The 17,206-nt window shown below is 37.5% G+C and overlaps 1 protein-coding gene across 1 annotated transcript in view; it reads left to right on the top strand.

Annotated features, from left to right (window-relative positions):
- Positions 1 to 17,206, top strand: part of SLC13A1 (solute carrier family 13 member 1) — a 200,050-nt gene that overhangs the window by 155,102 nt on the left and 27,742 nt on the right. The window contains exon 7 of the mRNA XM_070368846.1: positions 13,818 to 13,975. Coding sequence (XP_070224947.1) covers positions 13,818 to 13,975 — 158 coding nt within the window. The remainder of the gene's footprint in view (positions 1 to 13,817; positions 13,976 to 17,206) is intronic.

Raw genomic sequence — 17,206 nt, forward strand, 5'->3', positions numbered from 1 at the left:
TTATTTCCATAAGAAATGAATTTCAGGTATCCAGAAATCAATTTTTACATACCAAAAGAAGAATCAAGCTGCTATGTTTTTTCCTTTTTTCAAGCACTGGTATTAATCAAAGAAATATCTCAGATTTTTACACTTGCTCAATTTCTAAACCTCCAGGCATCTTTGAATGAAAGGAATTGGAAATTCAGTATGTTTTTAATGAAAGGCCTAAAATAATTGTTTTCCATTCATCTTATATAATTTGTAGTTTCCCCAAAAGGAAAAGTTCAAAGGAAAATTTCCTTGAACAAATTGAATCTTGTTTTTAATTAGATGTTGTTTAGTTTGGTGGTGAAATCCTTATTATTCGAAATTGAATTCTATAAAACAGCACTCTCTAATATTCTCTAAGAATTCTAAGACCCCTATAAAAGTAATAAGCATAGTTCATAATATCATGGACTAGGGGTGTTATTTCTGCCAAGTAGGGAGATATCAATTCTAGAATATCTGGCCCCTAGATCAAATGTGGAAATGGCATTTTAAATTAGGTCAGGTAGGTGCTACAAACAAAAGTTCTAAATTGCTTTTCCCTTTTCCTAGACCAGGCGAAGTTAGTTGGCCAGCAGAGCCAGTTTTTAGCACCACTGAGACCTCACTTGACACAACCTACTATGGGTTTCCTCTACCCATCCAGCCAAATTCTGCAGGTTATAAAGATGTGAGCAGAGAGAAAGAGAAGGGCTATCACATACCCTTTAGGAATCACAGCATCACCAAAAGGCAAGAGATAACAAGGGTTGTTGAAGAAAAGGGAACCCCTATGGATTGTTGGTGGGAATATTAACTGGCGCAACCACTATAGGAAACAATGGATCAAAATACTAAAACAGGATCTAGCAATCCCACTACAGGGTATATATTCAAAGGAAATGAAAACAGGATCTTGAAGAGATATCTGCACTCACACTGTAGCATTATTCACAATAGCCAAAATATGGAAAAAATGAATGAATGGATTAAGAAGATGTGGTATGCATATACCATGGTATATGATTAAGCCACGAGAAAAAAAAAAAAGGCAATTCTGCCATTCCAATTACATGGATGAACTTTGAGTGCAGTATGCTAAGTGAAATAAGCCAGGCATCTCCTCCTAAGTCACTTCAGTCGTGTCTGACTCTTTGCGACCCCATAGACGGCAGCCCACCAGGCTCCCTCGTCCCTGGGATTCTCCAGGCAAGAACACTGGAGTGGGTTGCCATTTCCTTCTCCAATGCATGAAAGTGAAAAGTGAAAGTGAAGTTGCTCAGTCATGTCCGACCCTCAGCAACCCCACGGACCGCAGCCTTCCAGGCTCCTCCATCCATGGGATTTTCCAGGCAAAAGTACTGGAGTGGGGTGCCACTGCCTTCTCCGAAGCCAGGCATAGAAGGACAAATACTGCATGGTTTCATTTATATATTGAATCTTGAAAATAAAAGTAAAACTCATAGAAATAAAGAATAGAAAATTGGTTCCCAGGAGCCAGGGGGTGGGAGTGGGTAAATAGGGAGATATTAGCAATAGGGTATAAGCATTTGGCTATAAGATAAATAAGGTCTGAGGACCTAATATAAAACACGGGGACTAGAGGTGATACTATTACTGTATGGTTGAGATTGGTTAAGGGACTGATACTTGAATGTGTCACCAATGAGAGAGAGAGAGAGGAAGTGGGGGACACATGCTGTAACTGAAGTATTTAAGGGCTGGGTGGGAATAATCTTTTCATAATGCATATGTAGATCAGATCACCATGATGTACACTTTAAATATCTTATGATTTTATTTGTCAGTTATACCTCAATAAAGTTGAAAGAGATCATAAGATATTTAAAGTATGCATTGGTGATTTGAAGAAGTATTCATGGTGAAATGGTTTCCCCTATCTGCTTGATTGGCATATTGATTGCCTCACATATTTATCCTTTTTTTTTTTTTGAGAGCATTTAAGTTCTACTCTTGGCAAATTTCAATTGTTGAGTGTAGTGATGTCACCTCTAGTCACCGTGTCTAGTCAATGGCTTCTCAGTCCTTACTCATAGCTGAAAGTTTATACATTTTACTTTTTTTTTTTTTTTAACTTGGCAGTTTTCTGCACCTCTGGGAACATAAGATGAAGTTGAAGTTTTAAAAGAAATTATAACTATTCTACTCACTAATCCAGTTTATGAGAACTCATGCCATTCAGTTGAGAATCTGAAGCCTCATTATCAATGGTATTAAATCGGAACAAGGGATGATATTTCTGACATATAGTGGGATTCAGATGGTGCTGATTCAGGTACTGGGATTCACCATGCAGGTGGTGCTTTCCTGGTGGCTCAGTGGTAAAGAATCTGCCTGCAATGCAGGAGACTCAAAGATCTAGGCTCAATCCCTGGGTCTGGAAGATCCCCTGGAGGAGGAAATGGCAACCCACTCCAGTGTTCTTGCCTGGGAAATCCCATGGACAGAGGAGCCTGATGGCCTACAGTCCATAGGGTCACAGAAGAGTTGGATACAACTGAGAGACTAAATAACAACAATAAACAATAGGTGGTGAGGTGAATTCACTTCTGAATAATTTATTTTGACATTCATAAAAAAAGAAGAATCATAGCAGCAGCCTGTGAGCACAGCACAATCTCAGCACTCAAGATTTTAACGTTTATTGTAGTCAAAACCCTAGCTGGGCTCCATTGGTTTACTTAGCTGGGTTTCCACAAAACATTTTGTTATTAACGAAATAATTGACTATTGATAATGCATTTTCTTCTATATATCATTTAATTTTGAACCACAAAAACGTGGTTCTTCACCTTTTATATTGTGGAAATATTATCTAGCAAGTATCATGAGCTTTGCCATGTTGGAAGTAACTGTACTTTCCCCTAACTGTACAGTAAACCTCCATAAAATAAACCTCCCATAGAATTTATTCTAATACTGTGTTTGTTTTGTCTCCTAAAATTCTCAACAATATTTTTCTTTTCATAGTCCAATGATATTCCCTAACAAAAGGGTACATTTATTTTGTTCCCAAATTGTTTCTCATGTATCTTGATTGTGAAATATTTTAATATATATATATATTTAAAGAATGTAACAAAAATTTTAAAGAAGATGATAAAATGGTTTATATCAACACCCCAGCTTAAGAAAAAGGACATAACAATTTCTAAAAATCCCCATGAGCTCTTCTTTGATTCCATTTCCTTTCCTCACACAATCATATCCAACCCCTTGTGGAGGCAGCCACAGTCTCCAGAATTTCAAGTTAATCATTTTCTTGTTCTCTTTTCAGTGTTACCGCTTCTATTAATTACTTCTTCATCTCAACAAACACCCAAAATAACAATAGTTTTAATAAGATAGAAATAGGCTGGTATAATGGTTCCACAGTCATGATGACCTTGACTATTTCTATTTCTGCTCTGCCGTCATCAGCACTTGACGGCTACCTCACGCTCAAGATGGCTGCCTTCTTGCCCTCTGTCCATTCTGTCTTCCAGCTACTGGGAAACAGAAAGGAGAACGCGAAAGGCAGAACAGACATATACTTAGCAATTCTTCCATTACCTTCCTGGGTTTAGAATTAGTCACATTTCTAATTTCTCCTTGAGTTTTAGTTGTATTTTTCTAGGAACTTATGCAGCCATCTCAAATTTAGTTGCATGTTGTTTTTAATAGTCTCTTATTACCTATTTAATTTCTATAGTATTTTTAGTTATATATCTTTTCATTCCTACTATTAGAATATTTTTTTTCCAAAAGTGTACATTTTATAAGTCTGCCAAAGAACCAACTTTTGGCTCTTTTGATCCTATTTCATGTTATACATTATTAGTTTCTTCTTTTTATTACTTTATTCTGTCTACTTCATCTTTCCATTTAGTTTTGCTACTTTTAAAATATAAATTTGCATTATTTGTTTGAACTTTTTCTTCTCTTCCAAAGTAAAAATTTGAGGAGACAAACTTTCTTCCATTTCTTCCCCTTTACTTGTATTCTATATTTTTCAGTTTTTTGTGTCTTCTGATTTCCATTATATTAGTCTTTGATCCATGGGCTGCTTAGATGTATGTCTTAAATTTTGAAATAAATGAAATGTTTGTAGCTACTTCTTGTTTTTTATTTCTAACATAAATTCCCTGTGGTCAAAAGCTTGTCTGTATGACATCAGTTCTTCTAAACTTGCTGAGGCAGATTTGTGGACTAGCCATGGCCAATTGTGATAAATATTTCATTTTACTTAAAAAGAACTGCATATTTTCAACTTATTGGGTGCAGTATTTTCTAAGCCTTTTAGATCAAGTTTGCCAGTTGTGATTTTCAAGTTGTCTGTGACCTAACAATTTTTGTCTGGCTAGCCAGCAACGAATGCAACTGTTTTGTTAACATCTCCCTCTGTGATGTGACTATGTCTATGTCTCCTGGTCTGTCAGTTTTGGTTTCTGTATAATCTTAGATTATCAGATTATGTTATTACACCCCTATAAGTTTGGAATATTTATATATTCCTGGCTAAGTAATGCTTTTACCATTTTGCCTGTCCCTTTTAATCAATGGTCGGAGAAGGCGATGGCACCCACTCCAGTGCTCTTGCCTGGAAAATCCCATGGACGGAGGAGCCTGGTGGGCTGCAGTCCATGAGGTCGCTAAGAGTCGGACACGACTGAGCAACTTCACTTTCACTTTTCAGCAACTTCACTCCCACTTTTCAGCAACTTCACTTTCACTTTTCACTTTCATGCATTGGAGAAGGAAATGGCAACCCACTCCAGTGTTCTTGCCTGGAGAATCCCAGGGACGGGGGAGCCTGGTGGGCTGCCGTCTATGGGGTCTCACAGAGTCAGACAGAACTGAAGCGACTTAGCAGCAGCAGCAGCAGTTTAATCAATGGTAATATTTTGGAATCTTAGCGTTTGTCTGATGAAAGTGTAATAGCAATATTAGCTTTCTTTAAGCTAGTGTTTACTTGGCATTACTTCTGTCCTTTCAGTTTCAATAGTTCTATGTCCTTATACTTTAGATGTTTCTCTTATAAAAAGCATATTATTGGCTTTTGCATTTTTATTCAGGTTAGAAAATTTTGCCTGACAAGATTGATCCACTTGAACTTTCTGTGACTTTATAAGTTTAGAGTAATTTTTAGTGCCAGATTTCTATGTTTTTCAAGTAATTATTCTTTCCATCTCTCTTTCCTGCATTATTTTGCAGTTGTTATCTTTTTGTTCTTTGGTTTTTTTATATAATCCTACACAGACACACACACACAGACACACACACACACACACACACACACACACTTGTACTGATGTCCTGTGCTGCTATGTTATTTATATTTCAGTCATTTTTTACCACTATAAAAGAGCAGAATCTTTTTTTCAATAGCATGTGTGTTTTGATTTTTTGTTCTTCACTAAGAAATTACAAAGGAAGCTTCTAAATACTTAACAGGATATAACATTTTGTAAAATAAATAATGGATTTAATTGATTTTCAGCATTGATGAAAACAGAATTTTTGAAAAGTCCTGTTTTCTGTGCTAAATTTTAAATACCTATTCATTATACTATTACTATTAATGTATAAACTAACATCCTGATTCACACTATGCATCATAATTCTTTATTAACTATAATGGATAGAAATCCTCATTCAAGGAATCTTGCTGATAACTTCAAATTTGTTACCAGCTCTTCTGAGTCATTCAGGTTATTGCTGATTAGATCCTTACCAGATCTTCATGAAGAGTTTACATCAAGGGCAGGAGAAGGATGTCCTCTTACATTTTCTTGTGTTGTCTTCATTCTAGGGTTTTTTTAAGTAACTTCCTGTAGAAATCACTTAAAGCTAGAAGCACATTGTGGAAGGACTGGTTGAATTAAAGCTAGAAAGGATCATTTGTTATCCTCTTAACCAAGACCATATAAACTCAGCACGTCAAGAGTGAGCAGGGTTGCATGGCCCTACTGTCACTGTCTATGCACTCTGGAGCTTTCCTCTCCTTTCCCTGTTTTCTCCATCATCCCCCAGAGTGGATGCCATCGAGACACGAAGGTCAATTTGTGCAAGAATTATTAGTCAAGAATCATTTATTTACTTGTATTTTAAAGTTAAAAGAGAAATATCACATCTTCCAATAAGATGGCAGATTAAAAAGGTCCATTTATCTTCACTCTATCCTGAATCTCATTAAAAAAAGAACAGACTTTTTAAGGTAAAGTCACAATTATAAAAATGTCAAGTGAGAAGATGACAGCAAAATCACTTTGGAACCTGGAAAGTTAAAGAATAGGTGGGAAATGCCTCAATTAGTCAATGAAAGTGGAATTCTAGTTAACAGTGAGGAAAGAAAATAAGCAATCGAATTTACCTACCAGTAGCCCTCAAAGTTTTTAAAATGTTGAAAAGTGAGGGAACTTAAACAATTGTTTAAGAAACAGTTGAATACACAATTTTCTCCCGCAAGTCTCCATGGATGCAGCTGTTCCTCCTCCACCAAACAGAAGTGTAATCTTTAGACAGGTGACACAGAGGGTAAGGAGAACTCGATGCAGTTTCAAATTGGGGATAATTTCATGACGAAAACAGAGATACCGACTGACCATTTACATGTTGAATGGTGAGAAGCCTGCCTTCTACCCTGCTAGCCCCAATAACCAGACCTATTCCCTCCTCGTGTCAGTAGGCAAGAGAACAGGGAGGTTTTTCTTTGGGCAATGCAGCCAACATAAGAGAAAAGATGAAAATATATGGCATTGGGTTTTCTCCCCAAAACGCCCCAATCAGATGATACTAGATATGAGCCCACATTCACCAACAAATCCCAAAGCACATATATGAGGATTCCAGCCAGCTTTTCACTGCGTTAAATATGAGCAAAGCACCAAAGTTCCTGGATATCTGAAGACAGCCTCAGGCATGGAAGGGAGAGACTTAAACAAAGAAAAGGAAAACAGAAACTTGCAGGAAACAGATTGTGCAAAAAAGATGAAAACAGAAGAAAAGAAGCTATCATTAATATATTCAGAGAGGGAAACAAAGAATCTGCATTCATGAAATATGAAGGACATTCTATAATAGAGGAACAAGAAGCAGAACAAATATAAATAAAATAGGAAATAAATTTATAAAATACTAAATACAATGTAAAGATATGAAATATAAGTAGAAACTTTAGTATAAAAAGAATAAGCAAGATGAGAAAAGACAGGAGTTTCAGAAAAAGAGTAGAGAAAACTGAGAAGATTCTATCAAAATTCAAGAAAACTTCCATAATGGAAAAATATAATTTTTATGACAAGCTCCCACTGGATACCAGCAAGATGGATGGGACAGATACACATAGGGAAGGACATTGAGAGTTCAGAATACAGTGAATGAAGAGAAGACCTCAAGAGTTCCCAGAGAGAAAAACCGATTCCTTTGGATAGAAAACATGAATAACAGAAGACTTCTTTAGAGCAACCCTAGAAATTCACAGGCAATCAGGGAAGAATGCCTTCAAAAATCTAAGTAACATTGTTTACAACCTAGAAATCAATACCCAGTCGAACTATCAATGAAGGAAGAGGGTAGACTTAAGTCTAGATCGCTCCTTGCAGGTCTAGAGGAAGAAAGTGACTAGATGTAGGACAGACAGGAAAGCCCTGAAGAGATGTCTCTAAGACAGTGGAATTGGTAGAATACTGTTGTAGATTAAATATCCATCTGCAGTGCCGGAGACCTGGGTTCAATCCCTGAGTTGGGAAGATCTCCTGGAGAAGGGAAAGGCTACCCACTCCAGTATTCTGGCCTAGAGAATTCCATGGACTGTATAGTCCATGGGGTCACAAAGAGTCAGACACGACTGAGCGACTTTCACTTCACTTTTTTGTAGATTAGGTATCGCATCATTTTCTTTTTCGGAGAAAACATTTAAGTAACCAGGGAATATTTCGGGCTGATTTAGCGGTATCCACTTAGAAAACTAATCAAGTAAGCAGGGGACACAAAACAGGAAAAGTAATATATATCTGATTTCTCTGTTGTTAGTAGATCTCTAGACAACATTCTGAATGCTGAACTCTGCTCTAAGCAAAATTATATGATAGCCATAATGGGAGGGGTGATGGAGACTTGAGAAGTCTTAAGTGTGTTCAGTGGAGGAGGCTGTGAAAGAAAGCTTAATTCTCATCATGTAACATAGTGGAATTTTAACTCTAATACCTTCAACAGATAAATTAAGAAATGGTACCACAGGAATAGTATTAAAGTGCAAAAAATATTCAAAAAGAGCTGGAAGATTTTAAACTTTCACAAGCAGAAAATGATTAGTAGGAACTAGTATTTTGTGCCATTAGCCTTGCATAAACATTTAAATATAAATATAACCCATAACGTTTTTATACCACACTCACCCAGTTGAATTATTTTGTACAGAGCAGTGGAGACTGGTATAGTCCATAGTGATTCCCTTACGCATTATTATAAAAGCACCTGGGGTCGCTGTATAACATGCCCCCAGAATCCACAATCACTGCCACCAGGTGGCAATAGTGAGTTATATCCGCACCTGCAGAATTTCTGTTCTGAAAGGTCCCTGGAGTACTACCCATTTCGCGGTGTCTTAGGATTCTGAATTTGGTCATGTCCTGGACAAGATGTTTCCAGTTACTTGAAAGAAGTTGTAGAAGACATACTCACAAGGTCGGTCTTAGATGTCATATATTGTGGGAACTACAAATGTGTGATGACAGACTTGGGATTGAATAAAAATACACTAGGTTCCAGTTGCTGTTGTGAAAGCAATACGAAAAGCAATTAGAGGTAAAGTTTTGGGTATAGGTTAAAAAACTCACATAAATGAAAAGTGTGTTCTGGAAGGTAAGATGACACAAGGGAAATCACTGAAAGGAAACTCAGATACACAGAAATCCGCTGCATTTCTGCTGTGACCGTTGTGTCACATTGAGACTTATTTTGTTCTTCTGAAAATGTAGGTCTTTGTATCAGATTATCTCTTAATATTTGTACTCTATGATTCTTTTATATATTAAAAAATTACTTATTATTGTGGAAGATACAAACAGCATCAAGAAAGTAGCAGGCACTCTCATATCTTGATATATTTCATTTCAGTATAATTTCTTGGCACATGTGTATTTGTGGATAAATTTTTTATTTTTTAAAAATTACATCATTCTATACATTTAGTTTCATGTACGTCTCTCATCAAGAAACATAAAGTAAGCTCTTTCCTGCTCACAATATATCCTTGTCTCTGTCCTTTGTCCCAGCGCGAGCGATTTCCTCTGCCCACTTCATCCCTGAATGTCTCCAGCTTCATACCCTAGATGCTTTGCTTCTCCCTTTCTTGCTTTCATTTTTTTTCCTCTCCCAATTTGGAAGAAAAGATATCTCACACCACATAAATTCCTGCTCCTCTCGTAGATAAATGTAGTGATTAGTTCAGATAAATCTGCAAACATGTACTCTCAGGGTCTGAATCTTACTGTCTACCCTGAGTGACTTATTCCAAGTCATTTTAAGATTAGGGTCAAACACTCTAAAATTAGGGTCAAACACTCTTGAAAGTACTGTCTTGAGCAGATCAATTTGCTAAGGACTCTCCTACTCCTTTTTAGAGTTTCTGTACCAATCATTGTCTTAATTAGTGGCTCATTTCAGACTTTCTTAACAGCTCTATTTTCCTGCCCATTGCTCTCTACTACTGTCTCTATGGTCCTCAATCTTTGCACCTTACTACAGTATCATCTTTTCAAGCTTTTCCTCCCACCTTCAATCTTTCAGGTATCAGAATCTTTTCCAGTGAGTCAGTTCTTGCGTCAGGTGACCAAAGTATTGGAGTTTCAGCTTTAGCATCAGTCCTTCCAATGAATATTCAGGACTGATTTCCTTTAGGATGGACTGGTTGGATCTCCTTGCAGTCCAAGGGACTCTCAAGAGTCTTCTCCAACACCACAGCTCAAAAGCATCAGTTCTTCGGCGCTCAGCTTTCTTTATAGTTCAAATCTCACATCCATACATGACTACTGGAAAAACCATGCCTATGACTAGACAGACCTTTGTTGGCAAAGTAATGTCTCTGCTCTTTAATATGCTGTCTAGGTTGGTCATAGCTTTTTTTCCCAAGGAGTAAGTGTCTTTTAATTTCATGGTTGCAGTCACCATCTGCAGTGATTTTGGAGCCCCAAAACATAAAGTCTGTCACTGTTCCCATTGTTTCCCCATTTATTTGCCGTGAAGTGATGGGACCAGATGCCATGATCTTAGTTGTCTGAATGTTAAGTTTTAAGCCAGCTTTTTCACTCTCCTCTTTCACTTTCATCAAGAGGCTTTTTAGTTCCTCTTCGCTTTCTGCCATAAGGGTGGTGTCATCTGCATATCTGAGGTTATTGATATTTCTCCCAGCAATCTTGATTCCAGCTTGTGCTTCTTCCAGCCCAATGTTTCTCATGATGTACTCTGCATATAAGTTAAATAAGCAGGGTGACAATATACAGCCTTGACGTACTCCTTTCCTGATGTGGAACCAGTCTGTTGTTTCATGTCCAGTTCTAACTGCTGCTTCGTACAGATTTCTGCATACAGATTTCTCAGGAGGCAGGTCAGGTGATCTAGTATTCCCATCTCTTTAAGAATTTTCCAGTTTGTTGTGATCCACACAGTCGAAGGGTTTGGCGTAATCAATGAAGCAGAAGTAGATGTTTTTCTGGTATTCTCTTGCTTTTTCAGTGATTCAAGGGATGTTGGCAATTTGATCTCTGGTTCCTCTTACAATAACCCAAGTCAGAGATAATAATGACTTAGAGGAAGTGATCGTGGAGATGGGAAAAACCAGCAGAGTCCAGACATTTTTCAGTAGATATGATTGATAGAATTTAGTGGGATGAGAATTTTAAGGACAAGCAATGTAGTACAGTGGCTAAGAGCGTTGTGGGTATGAGCCCTGTATGGTCTCCAAACTTAAGTCTGCCATTTCCAGGCTCTGTGACCATAAGCAAGCCACTCAGCCTCTCTGTGCTTCACATTTTCATATGTAAAGTCGGCAGTACTGCTCTCATTATGTTGTAAGAAAAATGCGAATTAAAGCATTTATTTGATTTTAACTTAAAGCAGTGTTTTTATATACTCAGTGCACTCTAAGTATTTGTAATCATGAGGGTGGTAATGCTATTATCTTCTGTAGATGATCCTGAAGAAGAGGATTTGAGGATGGAAAGAATGAGTTCGGTTTTGAACATTTGGGTATTGGAGTTTTATCTGAGACATTCAAATTATGTTGGACAGTCTGTTGGATTCATAGGTAAAAGGAGAAGCCTGGCTGAAAACAAGTTAGGTGGTGTGATTTTCTCTTTCATTAAACCAGTGAAATGTATGAAAATCCCTAAGGAGAAATATTACTGTGAGAAGAGATAAGCAAGTACCTGTGACAGGGTTTCAGGAAACTCCAGGGTTTGTTTGTTTGTTTGTTTGTTTGTTTTTGGCTATGCTGGGTCTTTGTTGCCGCGAGGGTCTTTCTCTAGTTGCAGCAGGTGGGGGCTCCTCTTCGTTGCATTGCACAGGATTCCTATTGCAGTGGCTTCTTCTATTGGAGAGCACAGGCTCGAGGGCACCGAGCTTCAGTAGTTGCAGCACGTGGGCTCCATGGCTGCAGTTCCCAGGCTTTACAGCACAGGCTCAAAAGTTGTGGCCAGTGGGCTGAGTTGCCTCGAGGCATGTGGGATCCTCCTGGATCAGGGATCCAACTCTAGTCTCCTCCATTGGTGGGCAGATTCCTTACCACTGAGCAACCAGGGAAGCCCAGGAAACTCCAGTTTTAAGGATGGATCAAGGAGAATGAACAGACAAGGGAGACAGAGGAATAGGCAGAGATGAAGAAGAAAAACCAGAAGACTTGAAATATCACAGAACCCAGAGAAGAGTTCTCCAGAGAGAAGGAAGCATCAACTCTTTTAGGTGCTGCTGAGAAGTCTCCAGGGACTTTCCAGGTGGCGCTAGTAGTAAAGAACCTGCCTGCCAATGCAGGAGACGTAAGAGACACAGGTTCGATCCCTGTGTCTGGAAGATCCCCTGGAGAAGAAAATGGCTACCCATTCCAGTATTCTCGCCTGGAGAATCCCATGGACAGAGGAGCTTCGTGAGCTACAGTCCACGGTGTCGCAAAGAGTCAGACATGACTGAAGTGACTTAGTGTGAACACACAGGAGAAGTCTACAGACCTGACACTGAACAATAGCTACTGAGTTTGTGATATGGAGGTCATAAACAATCATAGCAAGTGCACATTGAGTTGATTGACGAGAAGGAAGCCAGATTAGAAAGGTTAAAGAAATGGAGTAGGTGAATACAGGCAATTCTTTTGTGTAGTTTGACAGTGAAAATGGACTTTTGTAATTAAATAGAGGATTCTTCATTCCAGCTAATGAAATGAGGTTGCTCTTTTTTTTTTTTGCTAAACATGACTGAAAAACTCTTGACTAAATGAAGTGACCCAAAAAGTTATAGATTCTATTCCAGATTTCAACAATCTGGATAGCAACAATCAGACCAAGAGAGTGTGTTAAATGGGGCACAAGTGAGAGAAGGAATGAAGTTGCTTTTGTCTTGCACCTTAAGAAGTTCTATCCTAAAAATAAAAAATTAGAAACAGTGATTTTTTTCAGATGGAGCCACTGGAAGATGTGTTGTCCAGGAATTAGAGCACAGGGTGTGAGGAAGAGCAGATTGAAGATCTCTGGAAATGAGATTAAAAAAAAAAATCTGTAAGGCTGGGATCTCTGAGGGGTATTTATAAAGATGGTCCAGTTATCCAGATGCTTCATAAGATTTTCAGGATGGAGGAGTGTTGTGGGCCAGATGGGAATGTCATCTTAATTGATAGCAGTGGGTGATCAGGAGATCAGAACATCCTATTCAGAAGAATGGGCAGGGAAAGAGATAGCCAAATGACATGAACTTAAAGAAAAACTGATTTATTCTCATGTCAGTAGGAGATTAATGTACTGAAAGAGGGTGGGAAACAAAGAAGACACTGACTCCATCTCTCAATGCTGAAGTATAAGGGGTTGAAAACGTTCAATTTCAGAAGTAGTGGTATCCTCTGGAGAGGACCAGTTAAGATGCCAAAGTAGAGAAACACTCCCAAAAGAGATTTAGGAATTCAGTGACCATGTACCACCAGTTCAGAGGGAAAACCCTGGAAAGATTTGGGAGCACTGGTGAGAAAGGAGGAAAGTAGGTAAGAGCTGGCTCAGGAATAAGGAAGAAGGATTAGTGAATGAAACTACATAAAGGTATTTCAGTGGTTACACATTTTTTCTTGTTAACATTTCTGTTGGTAGAAAGATAAATGCTGCATTATTGGGCTGCTCTGACAAAATACCATAGACTGGGTGGCTTAAACAACAAGGATTTGTTTCTCCCAGGTTTAGAACCTGAAAATCCAAGATCAAGAAACCAGCAGGATTAGTGTCTTATGAGAGCTGTCTCCTTAGGTTGCAGACAGCTGCCTTCTCTCTGTGATCTCACATGGCAGAAAGAAAGAGAGAGAAATCAAGCTCTTGGTGTCTCCTTTTGTAAGATCTTTAATCCCATCATGCCAGGACCCCACCATGATGATCTCCTCTAACCCCATTACTTTCCAAAGTCCCAGTCTCCAAATACCATCATATTGGGCGTGAGGGCTTCAACATATGAATTTGGGGGTGGGATGGACATAAATATTCAGTCCATAACAAATGCTATGACTGCTTCCTACGACTACAAATAGAGCTCTTCTCATGGTACATTTTATTGTTGAACAGAATTCAGGCACAAATTCTGGAAACAAGTATCGAACAAAGAAGGACCACATGATGTGTAAACTTATGTGCTTGTGCATTGCTTATTCTTCAACCATTGGTGGACTGACAACAATCACGGGTACCTCTACCAACTTGATCTTCGCTGAGCATTTCAATATGTAAGTAAAATGACTGGGTTGATGATTTGGTAAACAGACAGCACACAAATTATAAGAATTATTCTTACCTGTTTCAGAGAATCCAGAGAGACAGAGAGCTATATTGAGTTAATCCTCCTTTGATCCCCATCAGGACTGCTATAGGTCTAGAAACCTTCCTTCTGCTCCTTCCAATAGAGTTAGATATGTAGGACACAGTGAATTAACAGGTGTTGGTAGATTCCAAGGTCAGCTTGGATAAAATAACCCCTGGGTAATCACTCTCACCAAACACGTGTGTGGGTTCTCAGTTGCTCAGTCATGTCCACCTCGCAACCCCATGGACTGTAGCCCAGCAGGCTCCTCTCTCCATTGGATTTTTCAGGCAAGAATATGGAGTGGGTTGCCATTTCCTCCTTCAGGGAATCTTCCCAACCCAGGGATCGAGCCCACCTCTCCTATGTCTCGAAACACAGAAGACATGTTTTATTATAAATAATATTGCAAATGGTAGTTACCTAAAGTGAAAGGGATTGTTTACATGGGACAATTTGTGTAGGGTTTGTCAACTGACATTTAAACTTAAATGATGACTAGTAAACAGGATTGCCCATTACAGAAGATTTGGTGTTGGAATTGAAAAATATTTGAAGAATTGGGCAATTACAAAAAATAGTAATAAAGTATTCTAAGGACAGATATATGAATCTGAATATGAGTGGTGTGATGCTACTTCAGTGCAGAAAATTGAGAATCTTGGACATAGGACACTGGAGTTAAAAATTCCACTTTTCAGTCACAATAATAAGTAGTTCTTCCAAGACTTAATTTTCTCATATCTAAAACAGTCACAGTTCATATGAATATCGTAAGAATTAAATGAAGTAAACTACGTAAAAATATTTGGTACTATGTAAGAATCATTGAAACAATAGTTTGAAAGTCCACAGTGTTTTGTGAGAGCTCAATCTGATTCTACACCCAAGGTATAATTTCAAGGACTAAGGACAGATAATCGTCAGAGTTTCTGGAAGGTGGGCAGTGTTGAGGATACCATGGAACAAGATTAACAAGATTTTTCATAGAAAAATTCAGGGAAAACCATACTCTAGGAAGCAGAGTTACAAACTCTGTGAACTTTCTGAGTTATTTGCAAGACGTTCCAAGAAATTCAAGATTCAAAAAATGTCACCCTCCATTCTGGAAAGAATGAGAACTTATATACAAAAAACAACCCTAACAGAGCAGTTTAGGGACAATGTGACACAGACCACCAGGTGCATTTACTGTGTCTATGAGTATACATCCATCGTGTGTACTCCAATGACTGACTTAGAAAAGAACCTTAGAAAGACATTTGGTTTATAAGTGAGAGACTTCTGAAATTCCCAGTGCCAGAAAGGATTTATTCAATACATCTCCTAATTCAAGGCAGGAAATGCACTTAATCCCTTTCTGAAAGCTAGACTTGTATCTTTTCTCATGAATCCCCCAAAGAAAGGGATTCTACATCTCAGTCCTCTCTATAAATCTTTTTCTGAAATTTAGACCAAGTTTTTATTTTTACTTTTTTACTTTGTTGGTGTTAGAGAACTGCTGGTTTCCACCATTCCTGTGAAATTACTTGATATCGTCAAAATAACCATACTGAGTTTGCCCTTGGTCTTTGTGTTCTTGCCCGATGCATCATCAAAATTTTCTTTCTTTTATTTAACTGTTTCCTGGACTCTTTGAATGTATTCATCCATTTTTCAATGACAGATTGAGGGCATTGTAGCACTTGGAGCAAAATGTTTCAGTAACTATTTTCCCTAATTGTCTGATCTTGTAATTCTCCTAATCATGGGAATTTGGCCAAAACATTCTTTTTAGAAAATGCTTAAAATATAATTAGAAATTTAGTGATTTTTTTTCCTTCAAGTTTTCTTTAGCATTAAGAGTTATATGAAAACTGGAAAACTCAAAATATCCCTTCTTGACAGAAAATATTGAAAGAGAAGGGGCAAAACAACCTTATGTATAATTGAGAGCAGATGTATGAATCTGAATATAAGTTAGTGCTGTGATGTTCCTTCAGTGCAGAAAATGGGGAAATGTGGATACAGTCAGGGCACTTGAGTTAAAAATTCTACTTTTCAGTCACTTATGTTGTGAATTTGAACAATAAAAAGTAAATAGCTTTAAAAGTATATAGTAATTTGCATAATAAAAAGTAAATAGTAAATAAACAGACTAAGTATTTAATGAATGTTTTCTTAAATATTGACCCTAAAAATACAACAGCAACCCAAAGCAACATTGGAATGAAATGCATTCAATTTCATTGAAAAAAGTTCCAGAAACTTAAAACTACATGAAATAAAAAAAAAGGTTTATGTTCTATATTCAGATGTTTGGAGCCAGAGAGAAATCATCCTTTATTTCCAAAGCCACTACAATAATCTCACCTTTTCTCCTGACGCTTCCTGCCATCTTTTTGAGCAATACCAATGATCATTTGTACAAGTTCATTTTAGGTCTTACCAAGCTCTGAAGGCTACATTAGCCTGAGAGTCAATGATTTCCTGCTTTTGACACTTAGAAAAAGGTGCTATCTTACAAGTAATCTAAGAGAGGAAGCAACTGGATAATACATTTCAAAGCCTTATCTATCTAACTGTTTATCTATTTACTTAAATATAAAATATATTTATGTTTTATGCATGTACTCTTTTGTTTTCTTTTTTACGTATGGAAAATAAGAACAACAAATTCTGAGAAACCTAAATTTTATACTGTGCAAATAAAAACAGATCTTCATCCACTCAGTCAATCAATAAACATTTGTTGAGAATTGACAATGTGCAAGGCATGGTTTTGAACTCTTTTGAAGGATACAAAAAATAAAACCTACCAGAAAGAAGATTCTAGCTCATTGCCTAGGCAAAACATACATATACAGAAACCATTAACAATTTTAAAACAGAATAACTTGTTTTTTGACATACAGAGAAGAAGGTAAAGTGACAAATGACAAGTATTGAGCCCTTGCCAGATGAATTGCATATATTATAGTGCACACGAACCCTTATATTCTTGCTGTGGAAATGGTATACAGTGGTGATTAAAGGCATTGACTCTGAGATTCAAATGTCTATATTCAAATACCAGCTCTTGGACCAATAATGTCTTTAAGCCTGTTATTTTGCCAGAAAAAAAAAAAAAATGAGGATAATAATATCTCTCTCTTTCTCTCATAGTTTCAAGTTTTAC

Source organism: Bos mutus, chromosome 4, assembly GCF_027580195.1.
Source record: "Bos mutus isolate GX-2022 chromosome 4, NWIPB_WYAK_1.1, whole genome shotgun sequence".
Taxonomy (NCBI): domain Eukaryota; kingdom Metazoa; phylum Chordata; class Mammalia; order Artiodactyla; family Bovidae; genus Bos; species Bos mutus.